This window comes from Stegastes partitus, unplaced genomic scaffold (assembly GCF_000690725.1).
Source record: "Stegastes partitus isolate 25-593 unplaced genomic scaffold, Stegastes_partitus-1.0.2 Scaffold103, whole genome shotgun sequence".
Lineage (NCBI taxonomy): Eukaryota > Metazoa > Chordata > Actinopteri > Pomacentridae > Stegastes > Stegastes partitus.
In genome coordinates, this window is record NW_007577834.1 from 107,313 (window position 1) to 127,155 (window position 19,843).

At 42.5% G+C, this 19,843-nt stretch overlaps 2 protein-coding genes across 2 annotated transcripts in view; one reads left to right on the top strand and one right to left on the bottom strand.

Moving 5' to 3' along the window:
* Positions 1–8,507: 8,507 nt before the first annotated feature.
* On the bottom strand, positions 8,508–15,497 carry gdf6a (growth differentiation factor 6a). Its single transcript, XM_008277604.1, has 2 exons — positions 14,720–15,497; positions 8,508–10,499 (listed from the first exon to the last, which is right to left on the bottom strand). The coding sequence occupies exons 1-2, from the start codon at positions 15,078–15,080 to the stop codon at positions 9,526–9,528; spliced, it is 1,335 nt and encodes a 444-aa protein (XP_008275826.1). The 5' UTR covers positions 15,081–15,497; the 3' UTR covers positions 8,508–9,525.
* A 4,267-nt stretch (positions 15,498–19,764) lies between these two features.
* The window catches only part of LOC103354308 (xaa-Pro dipeptidase-like), a 10,956-nt gene continuing 10,877 nt past the window's right edge, over positions 19,765–19,843 (top strand). Inside the window, 1 exon segment of the mRNA XM_008277633.1 lies at positions 19,765–19,770. Coding sequence (XP_008275855.1) covers positions 19,765–19,770 — 6 coding nt within the window.

Sequence of the window (19,843 nt, forward strand, 5' to 3'; positions counted from 1 at the left end):
AGTTAACATATAATTTGTATCATTGAGAAATTAAGCTGTGTTTAAACTGCATTGTCCTTGTATTCAAATTAGGAACCCTCTAGCTTCACACTAGGACTGTAAAACACTAATATCCTCTCAATTTACAACTTGAACTGTGCAATTACTGTTAGGTAACTCTCAGTAGCAGATGATTAGGGGGACAACAGATGAATTGGATAAGTTGCAGACAACTGTAGCTTGTGTTTGTTTATGAAGGCCTAGTATGGCTTACTAGTTGGATAAGAGGGAACCTTATGCTGGGCTCAATTACTTTCAACTTATGTTCTCAACAACAGAGTGTGGTCGCATATCCGCTGCTATAAAACTCCTGTGGCATTTGTTATTGCTTTGGCCTGGTCTGAATTGTTAGTAAAAGGCTGCTTGAATGCCACATGGAGTGAAGTTTGCAGGACACTCACTTTTTTTCTTGTATCCCTGACGCTCTCATCAGGGTGGTGTTATCTAAAATAAGTAGCCACGATCAACATACAACCAGCTACCTACCTGGTTGCAGGTGAACAATGTGACCATATAGTTTTCATTCGATCCACCAGTCTTTGTCCATCATCACTGTAGTTATCTGAGAAACCACAGTGTTCCCAAACCGCAGATTTTAATGAAAGCCGCAGGTCTTCAAGCCCTGGTTGGTCTGCCTTCACCATGACCACAAGGGAAAATGTAGTGTTTCAGATTGAGTCCTGCACAGAGTTTCCTGTTATTAGTTTGGTACACATGTGGCTGAACCGAAAGGTCCATGCAAAACATTTTATGTACACACAAGTACTATTACACCCCAACCAAAATGCATCTTGTTGAAAGTGCCACTCTTTCAATACTTCATGATCATACAAGCTAACTCTGAATGTGGATGCCTCCAAATGGCGCCGAAGGAGGAAACTGTTGGTACCAATACCAAGATATGGTGCAATACCCCACAGTGATGCCATGAAACACTAAAGGATATCATACATCCACTATCTATACACCGTTTAATCCTCACCTGGAGCCTATCCCAGCCAACTCTGGGTGAAAGCAGGGGACACCCTGGACAGGACACCAATCTATTGCAGGGCTACACTTAGAGACAGACAACCAAGCACATTCACACCTACGGACAATTTAGAATCAGCAGTTAACCTCAACATGTTTTTGGACTGTGGGAGGAAGCCGGAGAACCTGGAGAGAACCCATGCTGCATGGGAAAAACATGCAAACTCTAGGCAGAAAAACACTGGGCATCCTAACTGGGACGTGAACCAGGGCAGCTGCAAGGCGATGGTGTTAACCACGGTGCCACCGTGCAGCCCCTATAGGATCAAAAATACTGTTTTATTCACCTTCCTTGGAACTTTTGGTTTCCCTGTGAAGTGACGTCATACATGAATATAAGAAACCTCAGTGACTCCGAGACATCTTGAGTAGCAGAAAGGAATCTCTTCTATATTGGAGCTCAACTATTTTAGGGTACTTAATGTGTGCGAGAGAAAGACAGAAATAGAGAGACAGAAAGGGTCAGACGAAGAGAAAGGAATGCTGTTTACTTATTGCACTCATCCATAAGAGGGCTCCCCCTCAGCAGCCGGACGCTGCCCTGAGTTCAGCACCACATCCAGCCCACACCCCGCCTTCTCCTCCCCCCAAAACCCCCCGACCCTAAACCGCCACCACTTTACCAACACAAAAAGATGCAGCACGGCACTTTCCTTTTCACCCTAGCATGCAGCTCCCCCCCCCGCCACCTCCTCCCCTCCTACCCCACCACACCACCCGACACACACACACACACACACACACACACACACACACACACACACACCTGGATGCATAAATTGCCACCTTTGTATCAGTTGAAAGGCATATGGTTACTGCCATCCGATTCCCCCCGGCTGAAAGTGCCTTTCACTTTACCGCAGTTCACAAAGAGGTCAGACTACGGCAAACAGAAATATTGTGTGAGAGCTCCCTTTTTTTTTGTGCCTGAGCTAAGAGATGTGAGAGACACGAGAATAGCAGGGGGAGAGAGAGTCCCTGATAAAGTTACATCTGGTCAAACAAACCTCACTCCATTCCTCATGCCAGAGCAGGAGAATTTATGTTGTAGTGAATAAAGAGCAGTATTTGGGAGAATTGACAGAAACTAACCTCGGACATGGTCAGCCATACATCATTCATTCAACTCCACATCCATGCACCGGGTTTTCAAGCCAGGTCGGATTTCCTGATGTAGCTCAAACAGCTGCAGTTTGAAACTTGCTGTTTTGGAGCCACAACAGCAGGATCTTCTGTAGAGTCACATGGCGATAAATCCAGGAATGAGACAAACAAGGGTGTCCTGTCTGCGGTGACTCTCGCAATGAGAAAATCAATCACCAAAGGGCAGGTAGGGTTGATAGGAGCGAGGTGTCAGAAATATCACAGTGGCCGGTGTGTGTAACACGATGAGGCAGTGTTTCGGTCACAAACCCCTGGGTCCTCTGGGCTATCTAGTCTCTCCAACTCTCTTTGTGCTGCTCTAGTAAATGATTAATAATGAGTGTTCCTCTGCTGACCTTGTTTGTTAAAAGACTTGTACCTGACAACTTTCCACGGTTTGTGCACAAAAAGAAAACTGTTTCTTCTCCTGTTTCAGAATATCTCCCTGTGTTGATTAAATGAGTCATAAAATAAGCTGAGCTCTTTGAACCTTCACGATCTCTACTCCAGTCTCCCTATTGTTAACCTTAATAATTGTAGCCATGAGCTGAGGGGTGAATTTTCAGTCCACAGCCCTGTAATTAGACTGCCTATTCAGGCACCAATTTATGACCAATATTTTTCTTGGCATGAAAGCTACTGAGCTAAAGATTTGATTTCCAAACGGGAACTCTAGGGAACCACACCAAAACAGCCTCTGGAAAGAAACCACACAGCCAAAGAGTCTTCAGCACTTCAAACACTTCACTGCGAGCTAAAAGAGATTAATTCTGAAAAGCTAACTGCTGTTTACTTTGCCCTTTATGATGGTTCCTTTTAGTAGGATAACATTTGGTGAAAAAGTGTCAGACTTGGTTTTACTCGAGGCCTGCTGCCTCCCCACAGACCAGGGACTCTTCGAGGAGGTCTTCCCCCAACAACCCCCCTTCCCCTTGGGGAAACAGACTGACGACCGGCCTGGAAGTGTGCCTTGTTCCACGGGGCCATCAAACATTTATTCATCTCTTAAGCTCCTGCCAACAACCTCGCTCACAGACATGGGCACTGCAGCAGGCTGGGTGAAGGGAGGGCATGTCAGCCTCACAGCCATGACAGTCATGTAAAAGACAATGCAGTGAATTTATATGCATTTCTGTTGCACTGTGTGTCAACACAAGTCAGTGTGCAAATGTGTGCTTGTGTATTAGGGAATAGTTTTCTAACCCTGAATGGAGGACTGTCTTGCACTATAAATCTGTCCCTCATTGAGAAGACAAAATGAAAATGGCCCCGTCATAAAACATCTGTAATGGCTCCATCCACCACCAACACATAATGGGGCAATTACCAAGAAGGGGGCTGGGACAGCATGAAGCCTTTAGCTTTAGCTCTTTGGTACACCACACAATGCTTTGGTGTATATGTTTGTGTCTCATATGCATATGTTTGTGCATATGCATATGTTTGTGCTTCATTCCGGGACCACTAAAGAGCTTAAATTAGGCACAGAGCAAACAATAATGCAAAGAAAAATTTCCGCTTTTATGTGTTCATCAAGCCTGGTCGCTGTTCACCCTGCACAGTGACAGACAGGCACATCTAATCTGAAATTGCATTATTGATGCCTGATCTTTTGCGCGGCCCGGCTCAACCCCTGCATCTTCCACACCTCGTAATCAAGCATAATTGAGGTTAACTGTACGGCACGACTGAAACGCTAGACAGGTAAGCCGCAGCCTCTCATGATTAATGTAGTGTGTTAGTGTTCTGGGCTCTGACCTTTTGAGATAGGCCAGGCACCATTTTTAAGTGAAAGCTCTGCCTCTGCCGAGTTGTGGAGTTGTCCATCAAGTCCTCCTGCACCCCGCCACTCTCCTCCCTCCACCCCACCAATGCTCCCCGCCTTCCAAAGGCAGATCCTTGTCTTGCTGCCTCGTTGCCCCTGACCCATGTTTGTTTGCCTACATGTCTCGTTTTACAATGCAGAACCAAAGACCTTTTTTTCTTTTTTTTTAAACCACCCAGGTACCTTTTTAAAGTAGGGTATGTCTTATTTAGAGGAGTGAAAAAGTTAATCCTCACTGAATGTAGTGGCTCAGGACATAAAGAATCGTACAAATGAGATTCAAGGTTTTTCCTTATCTTCAGACCATATAAGTTATTCTGGGTAATTCTGAAGCTGCTTTGTTCTTCAGTTTCTGTCTTGTCCTTTGACATTGCAAGTAAAGACACATATATTAAAGGCTGATGTGACCCCCAGTGGGCCGAGTGTCCAAACCAGTGAATGCCATTGTCCGGGCCTCTGCTCTCCAAAAGCTTCCGCGGATGTAACTTGGCAGCGAGGTCATGTCCTTGCCTCGCTCCCTAACATAAGCATTGTCAGAGTTAACTGAGTAAATTTACTTTGTACTCAAGCTCATTCAGACCTTCACTCAGACACACAGAGACACTTTCGCAGCCTAACAGAATGGACTACAAGCATACAAAAAAAAAAGACAAGCTTCCTTTATGCGGAGATTTGCAGGAGAATCTGAAGGTGTACTTGTTAATCAGGGAAGGCGAGGAAACCTGGGTCACCATCTGTAACATAGACCAGGGGCAGTAAATGGATGAGGAGGGGTGAAAGGGCACCCTCAGACATTCCTTTAGAAAATAAACAGAACAAAAACTTGCGTCTGCGGACAGGTATTCCAAGCTGATCTATCAAGCTTGGCTTTTGCTGTTTTCTGACTTTCTGCAACGTTTAATGTCACATCTGTAGACTTTAACAAACATTAAATAAAAAGGAGCAAATCATGAAAGTGCACTGAAATTAAAATGAGCTAGCTTCATCCTCACATTTCAAGGGCCCAGTTGGGAGTAAATCTAATGCAATTAGCAGGTTATCTGTGGTAAAGTGGAGGTGTCTGCTACCTATTACCGTATGGCCTGACAGGAGGGAGGGATGGATTTCTGTTGTACCACAGATGAAGAGGCAGCAGGAACGACAGGCAGATGCTGCGTTAGAGGAAAGCTCCCCAGTCTTTTGTTACGCTGTGGCTATTCAGTCAGTTTATTACCTTTCTCTGCTTAGACAGCATCTTGTGCAATTTTAGTTCTCATTTGGCAAGTGATTTTTAAAAATTCTACAGAGCATACTTTTAGCAATAGCCCAGCTCCTATTGTCCTCGCTTTGTGTGTGTGGTGATACGCCATTGTTACAGAGACAGTTCTGAGGACTTTGGTAGGTGTTTGCATGTCTCTCTGTCGGTCTGTGGACAGATTTCGCTGCTGTGTAAGATACAGTCATGAAGGTGTGTATCTTAGATCAAGATTAGTTTCAAAGATGGGTGTAATCCAGGCTATGACTGCTGAGCACTCATGTTATCAGTTGGTATGATCCAATTGCAGAACGGTCCGTAGCTGTTTATGATCCCCCCTTAAGAAAAAAAAAAAAAAACATGACCTCTGGCATTAAGGCACAAGCAAGTGTATTTAATGTTTGGGGCCAAGCCTGCCTTTGTGCTGAAGCCAGTTATCAATGGAAGACAGCAGTAGGGGTCACTTCAGGCATCTGCTGCTCTCCTGCACCACTCATCTGCCCATCTGTGTACACTGCTGCCCTTCTGTCCACTCACACACACAGAAATATATCCAGAAACACCAACCACTTCCCCAAATAATGTTGTGTGCAAATGTGCGTTTGTAACAGACATATAAGTCTATAAGAGTGTTTTTATTCTGTATGTGTTTAAAGCACAGCCTTGTACCGCTTTGGCTGGAGAAAGGTGTCAAGCTTTATTATAGAGGGAACTGCAGTATCTGCAAAACATAACGGAGGAAAGTAGAAGAAACCAGAGAAGGAGGGACCCCTCTAGAGGCAAAAAAAAAAAAAAAAAGAAAGAAATCAGTGAGGAGAGAAACAGTCACTGAAAAATAAATAATGAACTTCTTGCTGGATTTTATCAGTAGCAGTTTAAAAGTCAGACCTTGGCAGCATCCAAGCCCCTCTTTTCTGTTCCCTTTTCCACATTTAAACTGTATCCATTCAACAAATCAAAGTACAAGATCTAAGCCCTCACAATAAATTTTCTAATGCTCCTTGATTCCCGTTTAACAAATTTCTGCTCGCTTAGAGGTCCTCGCTGTCTGAAAGATCAGCGCGATTTATGCCTTTCCTGTCGCTGGTGAGGACATTGCTGATAACCGACACGTTAAGTATCAGGAACATTTATGTCTCCGTGTGAGCCAAGATGTTTTCTCAAACCTTGGAGACGCTCCCGGGCTTTTCAGTTGAAGCAACACCTAGTAGATCTTCACTTATACAGCCCCACAGTTCTCCAAAGAGAAGCCTCCACCACAGATGTGGGGTGTCAAGACTATTTGTGTTCTACATTCTCCAAATTTCTGATGAAAAGGTCCCCTCTCTTTGCCAATTTTGGTTGCTTAGACTAATATATTAGGACCAAGTTTCAAATAAACACAACTCTCTCTTTCTTTTCTTTTTTCTCGCTCTCTCTGCCTCAGTGTGGATGGGGGGGACAATAAGGCAGTTGTGATGAAGAACTTTATAGGAACATTTAACTTAAGAGTGAGGGATTGAAGCGGGTAAACAAAGCATTCCTTTCCCTTTCATCACCATTTAACTGTTCCCTTAACATTCAGTCTCACCTCCAGGCCAGTGCCCACCAGACGGGGGGAACTTGTCAAATAAATATAAATCAAAAAGTAAAGGTTTATTCCACCAGCTAACACCCCGTTGCTTAAAAATGCACACTTGATCAAGCGACTTTACAGTATTTCTAACGTGGAATTGCCTGCAAAGCCTTCATCTGTGACACTGGAAGGAGTCACGGTGGCGCACAGAGTCTCTCATAGTGCAGATGTAAGCAGCAGGGATAGCATGGCTCATAGCAGCGCCCCGCCGATGGTGTTCCAGACATATAGCCTGGAGGGCCATTTGGTTATACTCAGGGGAATGGTTGTTGTGTCAGTCATTTGTGGCGGCCGCTAAAGAGTGCACTTAGCATCCTCTGTTTCCCCCTAGCAAACATGTGGGGAGTGACATGATACTGTACAAGAGCCTGGACAACATATAACATTTCAAAGCAATTTCCTAATTGTTTCCAGGCCAAGGTCGATAGCTTATATGGAAGCAATCCCTTCTTTCAAACTTTTTTTTTGTTTTGTTTTGTTTTGATCCACAGATTGGGAAACATTAAAGTGTTAAGTAAACTTGACCCAGGCGGAGCTAATTCATTGGTAAAATAGCAGAGGTTCGTGCATTCGCTGCCGTATCAGTGACAGTCGAGTCAGTGGATTTCTTTCCACTTGGATGGTCACCACATGTTAATGTGGGTCTTTGTGGTGCAATCCTGAGACATCCAGTCAATGAATAATTACATTTGTTGTCTATGATGAGAACGTGTTTACAAAGGGTGAGAATGGAGCCATCTGACCTGAAGGCAAAGGTATATGTGGACCAGATGCACTTCACACATCTCACTGGGGAACAACCCTTTAAGCTTAGAGAGACTATAACATGATACCAAACATACTATGTTCTAACTTCAGCATGAGATTAAACTGTGGATTGTAACTGTGGTTGCAATTTGAAGTGTATTGAATCACTGAAGAAGAAGAACATGTAACAGTGACAGAGGTAAGAAAGAATCAGTAATGCCAGCAAAGTGATTATTTTTTCAATTCAGTTAATCTGCTGATAAAAAGATAACTTCTCAGGCTCTTCTTCACTCACAGAGAAATGCCCTGCAGTCTTCTAACTGGATTTCTGTGTTTTCTGGGGGGAAGTCAGATCCTCCAAAAACACATCAAATGAATGAAATGAAGGCATTAATCATCAGAAGTGCCAGACTGCTGGATTTTGTTTTGAATTTTATTTGTACAGTAATGGTGTGGAATATTATCCAGTAATATATGTATATAAATGATCTTATATATCATTGTAAAAGCTCTTTAGACTCTAACTGAATGCACCTCAAAACTCAGATCCTATATGCAATTATGAGGTAGACATTAATAATGGTATTTTCCACCCTCTGCAAAATATTGAATACACCTTAAATTACTCTTATCAATGTAAGAAATATATGATTATCATGAACCTCTGTACATCACAAATAATAAAATAATTATAGAATAGAAATTATACCGATTTGAGTGCATTTTGTATATTTACAAAGAAATGCCGTTTTCTCATTTCTTCATTCGTTGCACTTTGTAAAGTTTTTTTCGACTGTACAAATATTTACAGCTCCAAAAAAAAGAAAAAGAAAAAGAAAAAAAAATGAACAGCAGTGCATTCAAAGCTAATGTGCATTTAAATATCGTCTCGTTTGCGAGTCTTTTTTTTATTTTTATATTTTCGTCATCAGAGAAGACAAACTCTCGCTGACCACATGTCCTTGGCGCAGTCAGTTGTGGAAGTGCATTTCGTAAAGATGCTGACTTTTGAGCAAAAAAAAAAAAAAAAAGAAAGTTCGCCTCAGTTATGTGTGCTTTCTTTCTTTCTTTTTCCTTTTTATGAAACAGGGCCCTCGTTAGGCACAAATCTGATTGTGTGTCCTTTCTGTCCCGCGCACGACGTCTCTCCCCAGCTGGTCGCCAATAAGGCAAAAAAAAAAAAAAAAAAAAAAAATCTCTTGAAGGCATTACCACCACCATCTTATCTCCTCTTCTCAGACCAGTCTGTGTTTGGTAGATTTGACATTCACCCTCTTCTTCTTCTTCTTTTTTTTCTTTTTTCTTTTTTTTTTTTTTTGGGAAAACAAGCACTTGCTCGGGCCTGTAATGACTCCAGCTGGACAGTGGCAATTACGGCCTGGATGCACATACCCAAAAGAGTCCGGCCTGGCTGGCAGGATCACACGGCAGAGCAGCAACAAAGCGCTGCTGACAGGCAAAGCTCACTGTCCTCTGGCCTCGGCACGAACAGGTGCGCAGTCGAACTCAGTAGGTTCCCATCTCGCCTTCAGTCACATCACACACACCATGCGCTCATTCCTTTGTGCCGCATGGACACGTCTCACTCTCATGGGAAACAAAAACAAAAAGCCTGTTGGATGAGTGAAAACTTGTTGCATGGATGCGAATTAATGTGCTTAACACTTCAAGGCAGAGAATTTAAATTAATGTGACTGTACTGAGACTGAATAAATAGAAGATATCGCCTCATGAGTGCATCCCTTTTAGATAAAGACGAGGCGCGTCATGCGTAAAAGCATTTCAGACCCGTGAGGACTTTATATCTTCAGCTTGGGACCCATAAAGACTTGTCTTTAAAATGTTCTTGTCTTTTATAGTTTTTTTCTCTCTCCTAACAAATAATGTCCGCTACCTGCACCCACACTGCTCCACCACCATGTCCTCGTACTGTTTGTACACCACGTTGTTGCCCGAGTCTGTGTACAGGATGCTGATGGGGCTGAGTTTGGTGGGGACGCAGCAGCTGGGTGGGGTGCTGTTGGGGTCCATGGAGTTCATGAGTGTCTGTATGATGGCGTGGTTGGTCGGCTCTAGGTGCGACCTGAGGGGGAAGTCGCACACCCCCTCGCAGTGGTACGCCTGGTAATCCTGGGGCGCGATGATCCAGTCGTCCCAGCCCAGCTCTTTGAAATTCACATGCAGCGCCTTTTTGCTGCACCTGGATTTGGATTTCTTCCCGTGCCTCTTCCCGTGCCGGTTGCTCAGCACGGTCCTCCGCCGCCGCCGTGGGCCCTCTCCTTTGCCCCCTCTCAGGGGCAACACCCCCTCCTCCTCTGCCACCGCCTTCCCCACCGCCGCCGCCTCCTCCTTCTCACCGACCGACCTCCGCGACTTGATCTTCTCCTTCATCTCGTTGAACAGGTTCTCCCTCTTCTTGGAGCGGGTGTAGGCCACCAGAATGGCCTTCTCCTGCTGGGACCGGCCGCTCCTGTCCAGTCCGAGCTGCCTCAGGTCTACCTCGATGTCTGATTTACCGAGAGTGACCCTGAGCTGGAAGCAGATCTGGTTCCCCTGCTGGTAGTGATGGTGATGATGAGGGTGGTGATGACGGTGCGCTTTAAACATTTCCCACACGTCCAGAACCTCCCAGCCGGCTTTGGTGGAGTCCAGCGGGTCCAGAGACCTGGAGTGCAGCAGTCTGTCGGAGCGGCAGGGGTAGAGCTGGATGTCGTAGAGGCCCGTCGTCTGCAGGGAAGTCTGCAGATCCCCGGGCGCTCTCCTAAATATCCTTAATTCCGCCCCGACCAGCTCCTCTTTTTCTGAAAGGGTTGAGACATCAAACAGATACTTTTGTCTTCGCAGAGGAGAGTGCAAAAGATCGTCTGCAAGGATAAAAGAAGAAAATAATTGCAGTCAGATTCACTTAGGGTGTACAGTGTTCAGAGGGGGGTTGTGGAGGGAGGGAGGGAGGCAGGGAGGGGGGAGACTCACATTCTCCCACAGAGGCCTTTCCCTCTCTTTCTTGTTTTTCAAATGTGCACCCTGAACCTGCCTGAAACAAACTACAGCTGACAAGTTTGGAGATGAATGAAAAAACGCACCATTAACCATATTGTACCTAAAACCCACTTTTACCATTGATTCCTTCTAATTTCCTTCTTAGAATTCTCTCTCTCTGAATTTCTTACATCTTTTATCAGGATAAAGGCCAAATAAATGTGAATGTGTTTCCATGCATTCTCTATAAGATGATAGGTCCTCGGGTTCCCTAATTCCTGCAAATGTGCAGCAATTTAAACTGATATTAGGATGCAAAGCAAACAAGCTTCATCACGCAATAACCTCTATTTTTCTGGTCTTTATATCAGATATATCCGCTAATCATGCGTCAGACGTGGACAAATTTCATTTTTGTCACAATAATCTAATACAATCTGACGAAATTTTAATTCCATGCCACTTTTAATCAAAGCCAGGATGCCTTAATGAAAATAGCTTTGCTTTCATTTTACGTGCTGACAGTTCATTTCCCACTTCTTTGGCAGACTAGAGTTTTACTTTTCCTTCTTTGCGGCTCCAAAAACTCTAAGCAGCAGCTAGAACTTTAAAAATGTGGTTAGTTTTTTTTTTTTTTTTTTGAGAACTCTTGCAGAGTTGTAAAGCAAAAAAAAGAAAAGGAAAAAACAAACCAAAAAAACAACAAGGGGCCTAGTGATATGAAGGACCCTGGGTGCTGCCAGACACAACGGACCAAAGGCGACATACTGTACACTCAACTGAACAATACACAATTAATGCATTATTCCCTGTTGGAGCCCCAGGAGGCCTGCAAATATTTCATCATGAGGCTGGAATATAACACTGAGAGACAATGAATGAAAAGGCGTTAGCACAGGCGAAATATCAGCTTTGAACAGATTTTGGATAAAAGAAATAAATCATTTTGGATCAGAGTCAAGCATGTTGGTGTTCAGATGGTGAGGGTTTCTTCAAAACTCCATTACAACAAGTTGTCTTGTGACATTTCGGTTTTAAATCTGATTTTTTTTTTCAATAAAAAGGGTGGGAAATCTGCCATTTTGGGTGAAATAATTGTAATATGGTGTTCAATGTTTTGACAAGTTTCTCAAAACGAGCGCCAGCAGGATTAGTACAGGAAAAATCCAGGGCAGTTTTAATAAAAAGAAACAACTATATATATATTAATGGGAAAAAAGTAGTTTATGTTGGAACATCGTTTTTAAATGCTAACCTATTTAAATGCGCGTTTTTAAGATAAAACGTGAATTCATGCTTCATGGTTTGTGGTCTTTTTGGTCAAATAAAAGAAAATGTTGCTTGTCCCCATTTTTATTTGAATTTTTATTTTTTTATTTTTTTAATTAAAGGGACGTGGCTACATCTAGACACCCCTGAGTTGTAATTTGTAAAAGTTACTCCAAAGGGACATTTGAATCTGGCTGTCAGTGTCTCTCTGTGAACCCTGCCGAGTGAAACAGTAAAAGTAGATTGAAACCTTGTGCTCCTTTCAGTGACTTTGCACGTCTGGTTTGCATTACTTTTCTTTTTTTTTTAAAGACCTCAAACAAATCGAATACAAGTTCACCAAATAATTAACAGTTCTCAATTCCCATCTTCCTCATTAAAGCACTTCCCCTCTTATATTTCATCTCATCCTGCCAACGACAACAGTCCCCTTAAAACGCGCCTGCATGGACCGACTGCCTGAACACACTGTTGGAATTATTGAGTTATTTGTGTTGACAGTGAAATAAAAAAAAATGTACAATGTTTTCTTAATTTCATTTTTATGTAAAAAGTCTTTTTTCCCCCATCGTGCGTAAGATGCTTGGCGACGGAGAAAGCGGTGGATTAAACTGTTTGTTTCAAAGCAACGTCCATGTGCACTTTTGTGTGACCTTGTTGGTTGTATTTGAACAAATGCAAAACATGTTTTCGTCATCTATGCCTCTGTTTGGAGAGAGAGAGAGAGAGAGAGAGAGAGAGAGAGAGAGAGACAGAGGGAGAGAGGGGCCGGTTTGCACCATCTGCGCTTTAATGAGTTACCCCAAAGTGCCAAAAGTAATTTTCAGATTCGGGTTATTCTTTTCTGATCTTGCCTTTTCTGACCTCCAGGAAACTCCCCGCCTGGTTTTATAAGCAAATTTCATTTACCTACAAAAGTGTGAAAACAAAAGAAGCCGTAGATCTTCTGGCTGCACTCTGTAAAATCCTGTCTCTGCACGCATATATAATGCGTAAAAGACGCAAAAAAGCTGTCATTTTACGCATCAAAAGTCCCCCCGTGTTCATGCTATATCTTTCCTAATTTAAATAACGAAAAGTCCCAGCTGAAGTTCATTCTGCAGGTTAATGCAATGCAACCCTTTGGGGATGCTGGGAGGAATCCCAGAAGTAACCAGAGGCACTTGAGCTGAAAGAACGGGAAGAAAAATAATTTTCCGTAATTAAAGTGGCGGTCGCAAAGGGAGGTTCCGCAATAAAAAAAAATAAAAAAAAGAAAGAAAGAAAGAAAGAAAGAAAAAAGAAAAGGAAGTGCTCTTTGATTTTTTTTTTTCTTTCCCCCCTCTTCGTTTTTTTGGTGATGTGCCCATCGTGGCCGAGCTGGGTCATTATGGGAGAATAGACAGTGTTTGATATATTATGACATGAACACTCAATTAGATCACCGAGTTCAAATACTCCAGTCAGCCGTTCGATGCCAAGCAGCTCTCAGAGGGTCCAGCTCGGGGTCAGAGCCAGTGACACATCAAATCAAAATCACAGGAGAGAGTGAGGCGTTTTTCCTATCAAATCAGCTCACACTGTAAGAAATGGCCACACGGCCGAGACATTCAATTTTAATTTCACCCCTTAAAACGACTTTTTGTTGTTGTAAATCGACCAGTTGTGTGAAGATCTCTGCTTATTTTCGTCGCTGCTAGTTTTGTTTTTTCCCGACGAAAATGTCTTTAATGTTGAAATCATTTTAAAATATATACATATTTCATTGATAATACGGCATGAGAAGGGTTGATTATTACTTAACCGTTTGCAACTACAGCTCATCGCGCTGATGGATGATGAGACGCAGCAACAAGCCGACTGTGGACAGAACGACTCTTCAGGATGGACATTTTTTGCAGCGCGCAGTCTGCGTCCGAGCGCCGAGGCTCGGAGTGTTTCAGACAGGAGGGAACTCAAACAAAGATAGCTTTTATTTCTCCCTCAAAGATTAACTCGGCTTATGTCCCCTTGTGTGTGTTGGATGTGTTTGTGTTTATCAGACTGTGTTTGTTCTCGCAGGCCGGTCAAATCACTTGGTTACACATATTAACTGACCCAAACACCTGCTTGTCACACCGACCCGCTCTGTCCCTGGCCCCCATCTTCCTTTGTCAGCACAAGTTGGCCAAATTGGGCACCATAATGGCAGCAGATTGAACGTCTTAATAAGAGCCGGATTTGGGGTGGATCTGACTCCGTTTACATGATAAACGCAAACAAATATTTTAGGGTGTTTGGAGATGCATGAAAAAAAAAAATCGAAAATGAAACAACCCTCGAGTGTTTTAATTGGAAAAAAAAAAGTTTCCTCTGTATTCACGTGGAGGTTGGGGGCAGAATAGTTTTTGCGGCAGTCTGCACTGACAGTGATTTACAGCCTTCATTTAGAGAGTGCCTCAATTAGTGTTTTACTGTCGTGTTACCCAGAGGTTAATTTAAGTGTAATATAACTTAATACTCGGAAAAAGTTACATGTTTCGACGACTGTGCAGCCAATGATACAACACTTTGCTGAGGAACAACAAACAAGCATGCAGCTTGGACAACTTTACTTCTAACATTTAAAAAAATTAATAAATAAAACATTTTGTGCGTAAAAGTGCGTCTGGACTCCCCACTTGTTTATTTTAACAAGCTTGCGTAAAAGTAGCCGCTGCGAACTTCAAGTTATGTTGTTTTTATTCGTTACTGCGGTATTTGGTCCTATTTTAACAAGTTCTAAGAGGAGAGCGAGAGAGCAGTGAGATGGGAAAAAACTGTACCACAGAATTATGCAAGGCTGAGCTGATGTAGGTGGCAGCGGATTGAAACCAACCTGTTCCTCTGTCCACAAAACTTGTTATGGTGTTGGCAGATTTAGAGGAGCGGAAAAAACTCGCGTTTAGTCCGAGCTTCTCTGCAGCCGAGTATGTCCTGTATATAGAGAGCATGTATTCATGTGGAACAATAGCGTCCTTTAAGTCTTCTTTGTGATGTCCCACGACAGGCTGCGAAGACGCAAAGATGTCTTTTAGGAATTTGGATGACCTTTGTCCGTCCTGATGAGGGATCCTGACTCCCCTGTTCCTCCTCGGCGCAGAGGGAGAGATGATAGCAGCAGACTGGAAACACGGTATATTCCCAAGAAAAACAAGGAGGAGGCCCAGATATATCGTAACGACTCGAGATGCGTCCATGGCTGGAAGAGTCACCGGGAGATGTTGAGAAACTCTTTTATTGTTCCCCGCTCAGTGAAGCTGGATTCGGAGGGGAGGGGGGGGGACCGCCGGAGCCGGAGATGGTGTGCGCGTCAGGGTCGGAGAGCTGCTACTTTTACGCTCTCCGGTCGCACCAGAAGAAGTGCGTTTTTCGCTCTGGACTCTACACAAGAGCGGAGACTGTTGGGCCGAGAGAAACACGCCCACATGGTGGCTCGGTGCAGGGCTTCCCAAACAATTTCATGTCACAGACCTCCAAACAGACGCGCACTGCAGCCAACGGACTGCCAGAGGAGACGGAGACAGGAATCAGTGTGGGAAAGTTTGGGCTGTTTTTGGACTAACATCAAATAGCTCAAGTATTCGCCTATGCAGATGATATTTTACTTCATCTTTAATGTTTAAACTTTTGTTAAATCTTCTTGTAAAAGAAAAATACACTGAAATTAAACTATTGCCTACTTTCTCCTCTTTCGGTGACAAAAGCCAAAATTATCGCTTTAAACTAAAGACACATTTCTAATCGGCAAAGTGTTGCTTCCTTCACTGACAAGTGTGTCGTGTTTCCGAAAGTAGGTTAAAAGTCCAGACAGATTTCAGAAACACGACAACAGAGTGATAGTTCTGCTTATCACAGACTAGACAGCCGGAAAGCTTCCGGGACAATCGCATCAGATTAGATTTGATTTTACGCACAGGTATTTGGCTGGAGACACACAAAAGACCATAACGTTGGAATATTTTGATTAAATTATTAGACATTTTCAAATACTCCCAAATTCCGATGAATATTATTTACAGACATCAGTGAGCTGACACTGAATGAGCGCAAAATAAAACAAAGCTAAATACAAACCTGGGTCAAATATAATATGACGGAAGCAGCTCTTCAGAAACAGACAATTAAACTAACTGAGGATACTTAAGTTTTACATTTAATTTGGAACTGAGAACACAATAACCCCAAAAACCTGTAGCCTGAATGTGGAGTCATTCAAACCTATGAGTCGCCTAATAAACGACTCGAGCGACCTCTAGTGGCCTTTATTATCTATTACAAGAATAAAAAGACGTCTGGGAACAAGTGGCCGAAAGATCTTCCAAAAAAGCAAACTACATAGTTTTAAAGTTTTCGCTTAAACATTTGTACTTGTTTAACAGCAGAACATTCCTCTGATAACAGAACGTTGTTGTCATTTCAAATTATGTGATTCAAATGTGTTGAACTTGACAGAAATTTGAAGAGATATTATCCTCAACACTTGTGTAAATGTTAGCTGCATTAACCACCCATGGAGAAATTAAAGTCCTCATACATTCACAACCCTCCATTCAACAGCACATGATAAACTACACCTGCTGCATACTCTCACCTTGACTGCCAGTTGGAGGGAAACGTTCCTGATGGAGCTGAGAGGAGGATCCAGTTCTTTCCTCTGCCAGGTTCACCAGGTGAAAAGGAGTCTGTAAATGGTAAACAAACAGCTCATGTTGCACTGAAATAAAATGCTTTTATGTCTTGTATGAGTCTGCTGAGTGTGCAGACACCTGCAGAGAGGTGGGTGTAGTTACACTTGTGACTTGTGAACCAACTCAGGGGGAAAGAAGCGATGCAGATTCGGACTTGGCAGTGGGACATTTCAGTAAATGTGCTGACACAATCATCACTTAGTCTCTGGTATTTGCATCCTCCATTCGCCTTCATGAAATGTGTTGATAATATCTGCAAGGTGCAAAACACAGTATGTTAACCTGATACCAATATCGTAAAAATGATTTATTAAAGTAATGATGCTCTTACCAAGGCATGCTCTGAAACATTCGTCTCCTACAACAGACTCACCACTGCTGTTGGTTTCACACTGTTTTGTTGATCACAGGCCAACACAGACCAGCAGAAGTGAACCACAAACATTTAAAAAAACTGGGCTTTGCATTTGTTTTATGAGGAAGGAACAGCATGTTGGTTAGACCTCAAGAATAAAAACAAGGCTTTTGTTTACAAGGAAACTCCACAGGTCACTTTCAGTTTTACATTCCAAGATGAATCAACACCACAGTCAAAAGTTGAGTGTTTTTCTGTTTTTGAATCTAGTTTCATCAAGGTTTATTAATGCTGGAACAACACCACATATCACAGCAATTATAATTTGCCAGTTGGGGAGATTTCATACCTCCTGCTTAGAGTAGGCCTATACTTCTGTTACCTTTCCAGTGTGAACACACCGTTCATCCTCAAACCTGACAACAGCTGAATTCAATACACATTTAGAAGCTGGCAGCCTTTATGTGTCCTGAATTGGAAACTCAGGGCAAAAGAAGTCCACACTGTAGCCACAGCTGCTCACAGAGCCCACTGCTGCCAACTCATGTCATTCATTTAACACGAGGGAAATGTGCAAACATCTGAAATGTCAAAACAATGACAAGAAAACCCCTTTTTAATTGCCAAAATGTGAACAATGTGACTGTGGAAAGAAACCAGCGCTCCAGCGCAGAACTTCTGCTTCTATCACATTTACAAGATAATCACCTGAAGGAAAACCAGATTCCTTCGGTTGATTTTATTTATTTTCTATTTTTGTCATTTGCTACTAGATATTTGGAAGTGCATAAAAAAATGCATTCAATTAAAATGCAGTCCCTGGATTGAACTGATTTGAACTGTGGAGATGGTGTTGCGCATCAGGGTCGAAGAGCTGCGAAGTACTTTTACTCTCTCCGGTCGCACCAGAAAAGCTGCGTTTTTTCGCTCTTGACTCCACATCAGAGACTGCTACGCAGAGAGAAACACACCTACGTGGTGGCTCAGGGCTTCCCAAACAATGCTGCCACAGACCTCCCAAAACGGACGCGCACTTGAGCCACCGGACTGCCAGAGGACACGGGAAAAGAAAGCAGTGTGGGAAAGTTCGTGTTGTTTTTGGATCAGGATCAAATAGCTGAGGTATCTGCGCATGGAGATGATATCTGTACTTCATTTTTTGGTGATAAAACCTTTGTTGTGTCCTCTTGGAAATCAAACTGCGGTTAAAAATAAAAAATAAAAACAACTTTCCTCATCTTTCGGTGAGTATAAAGCCGAAATTGCAGCTTTAAACTCAAAGCACAATTGCAATCAGCAAATTGATTTTTCCATTAGTGACAAGCGTTTGAAAAAAATGTTGTAAATCTGCAGATACTTCAGAAACACGACAGGAGTCTTCTAAGACTTCATGTTACTCTTATTGACGGTCTGAGAGCATCTACAGTCATACCGGATCAGATTTTACGCACAGAATTATTCACATCTTCCTGCGTGAGGAAGCTTTCATGGACACCATTAAACTAAGATCAAAAGAGGGCAAAGTAAAAGAACCCAAATAAAAATCCAGGTGAAGTATAGTATCATCTATGCTTTTTGAATTTATTGGAAAGTGGCAGAATGTTTCCTATAGGATGACCAGGTGGAGTCACTGAAAACGATGCGCCATTGATTTTCCAAGACATAATATATTGCCTTTTCTGTAGGCCACATAGTTGAATCAAAGTGAACTAAAGTTGTACTGAGTAATAATTTTTATTAACATTAAATCAAATTACTCATTGTAATATGAAGTTGCTGAAGCCTGGGTCAAGGTATAAGCAAAACTCCAGTATAATGTGGGCAGCAGTTCTCACCCACAACTAACCAAATATTATCACACAAACGACAGCACTCAAGTAGCAAGAAAATTCAACTTGTCAGGTTGCCAGACAGAGAAATGCACATGAAGTCTTGTTTTTTTTGTTTGTTTTGTTTTTTTTTTTTTCATGGATCTTTAAGTTGGTTAGAACTTGATTTGACTCTTGCAGAAAGAACACCTCAGAACATCTTACCTTCTACTCCACATGAGGTTATTTACACTATTCTGAAGTTTACTGTCTGCAGTTTTTGTGAAGTTAAGAAGAAAATGCACTGTTTTGCTGATTTCAAGATATTTAAATACTGATGTTTACATTTTAGAGAGCAGTATGTAAGTGCTGAAGTGTTGGTAAACTGGTATTTTCTTTCTGCATGCATGTATTCCAGCTGCCACTCGAAAAGGTCACCTGGTTACAAGTTATTATAAATGTCTACATACGTGGCCTTCTGTCTGCTGAGAAATGTTTCATAGGCTCATAAATGCACTTTAAATGTAAAAAAAAAAGTGAACATGGATAGTTTCTGTCCATGTGTGAAGACAAAACCTTGCAGCATTGTACATGCAGCTTCAATGGATCAGTTCCACCTGTCAAAACAAGACTGAGTTAGATGGTCACACAAGTGGCTACAAATAATGTTTCCTCTAATAATGATAGTTTGTGTCCACATCTCGAGTCACCTCTGACCTGCAGTTTTACAACCACTGTTGGGCAACCTGGTTGTTGAACAATCATTTACACTTTGAAGCCATGAGCCTGGGGTCATTAATGTGCCATTAGCTTTGTGAGTTGAAGGAGACTGTCCGAGAGTCTCCACCAGTCAGTTAGAACTGCTACAGACTCTTGGATTAGAGGAACAACATCACAGAGAAGTCCAGCTGCTTTTTACTGAAGTTCTTAAAACTCCAGCCAACACGTCACAGTTTGGATTCCCCGCATCACCATGTCTGCTGCACCACAGTGAGTTGAGTTTTCAGTTTACATATGCATACATGTTACCATGTCAGTAAACTGTCATCCTGCCTGATTAAAAGATCTAAGTTTAAAATCAATTTCAAGCCTTATGCAACAATGCCGAA

Excerpts from the sequence above, each read along its gene's own strand:
- gdf6a (XM_008277604.1), bottom strand. The coding sequence starts at position 15,080 with ATGGACGCATCTCGAGTCGTTACGATATATCTGGGCCTCCTCCTTGTT. Across the intron at positions 10,500-14,719 it reads TTTTGTGGACAGAGGAACAG|ACGATCTTTTGCACTCTCCT; the intron begins GTTGGTTTCAAT and ends TTATCCTTGCAG.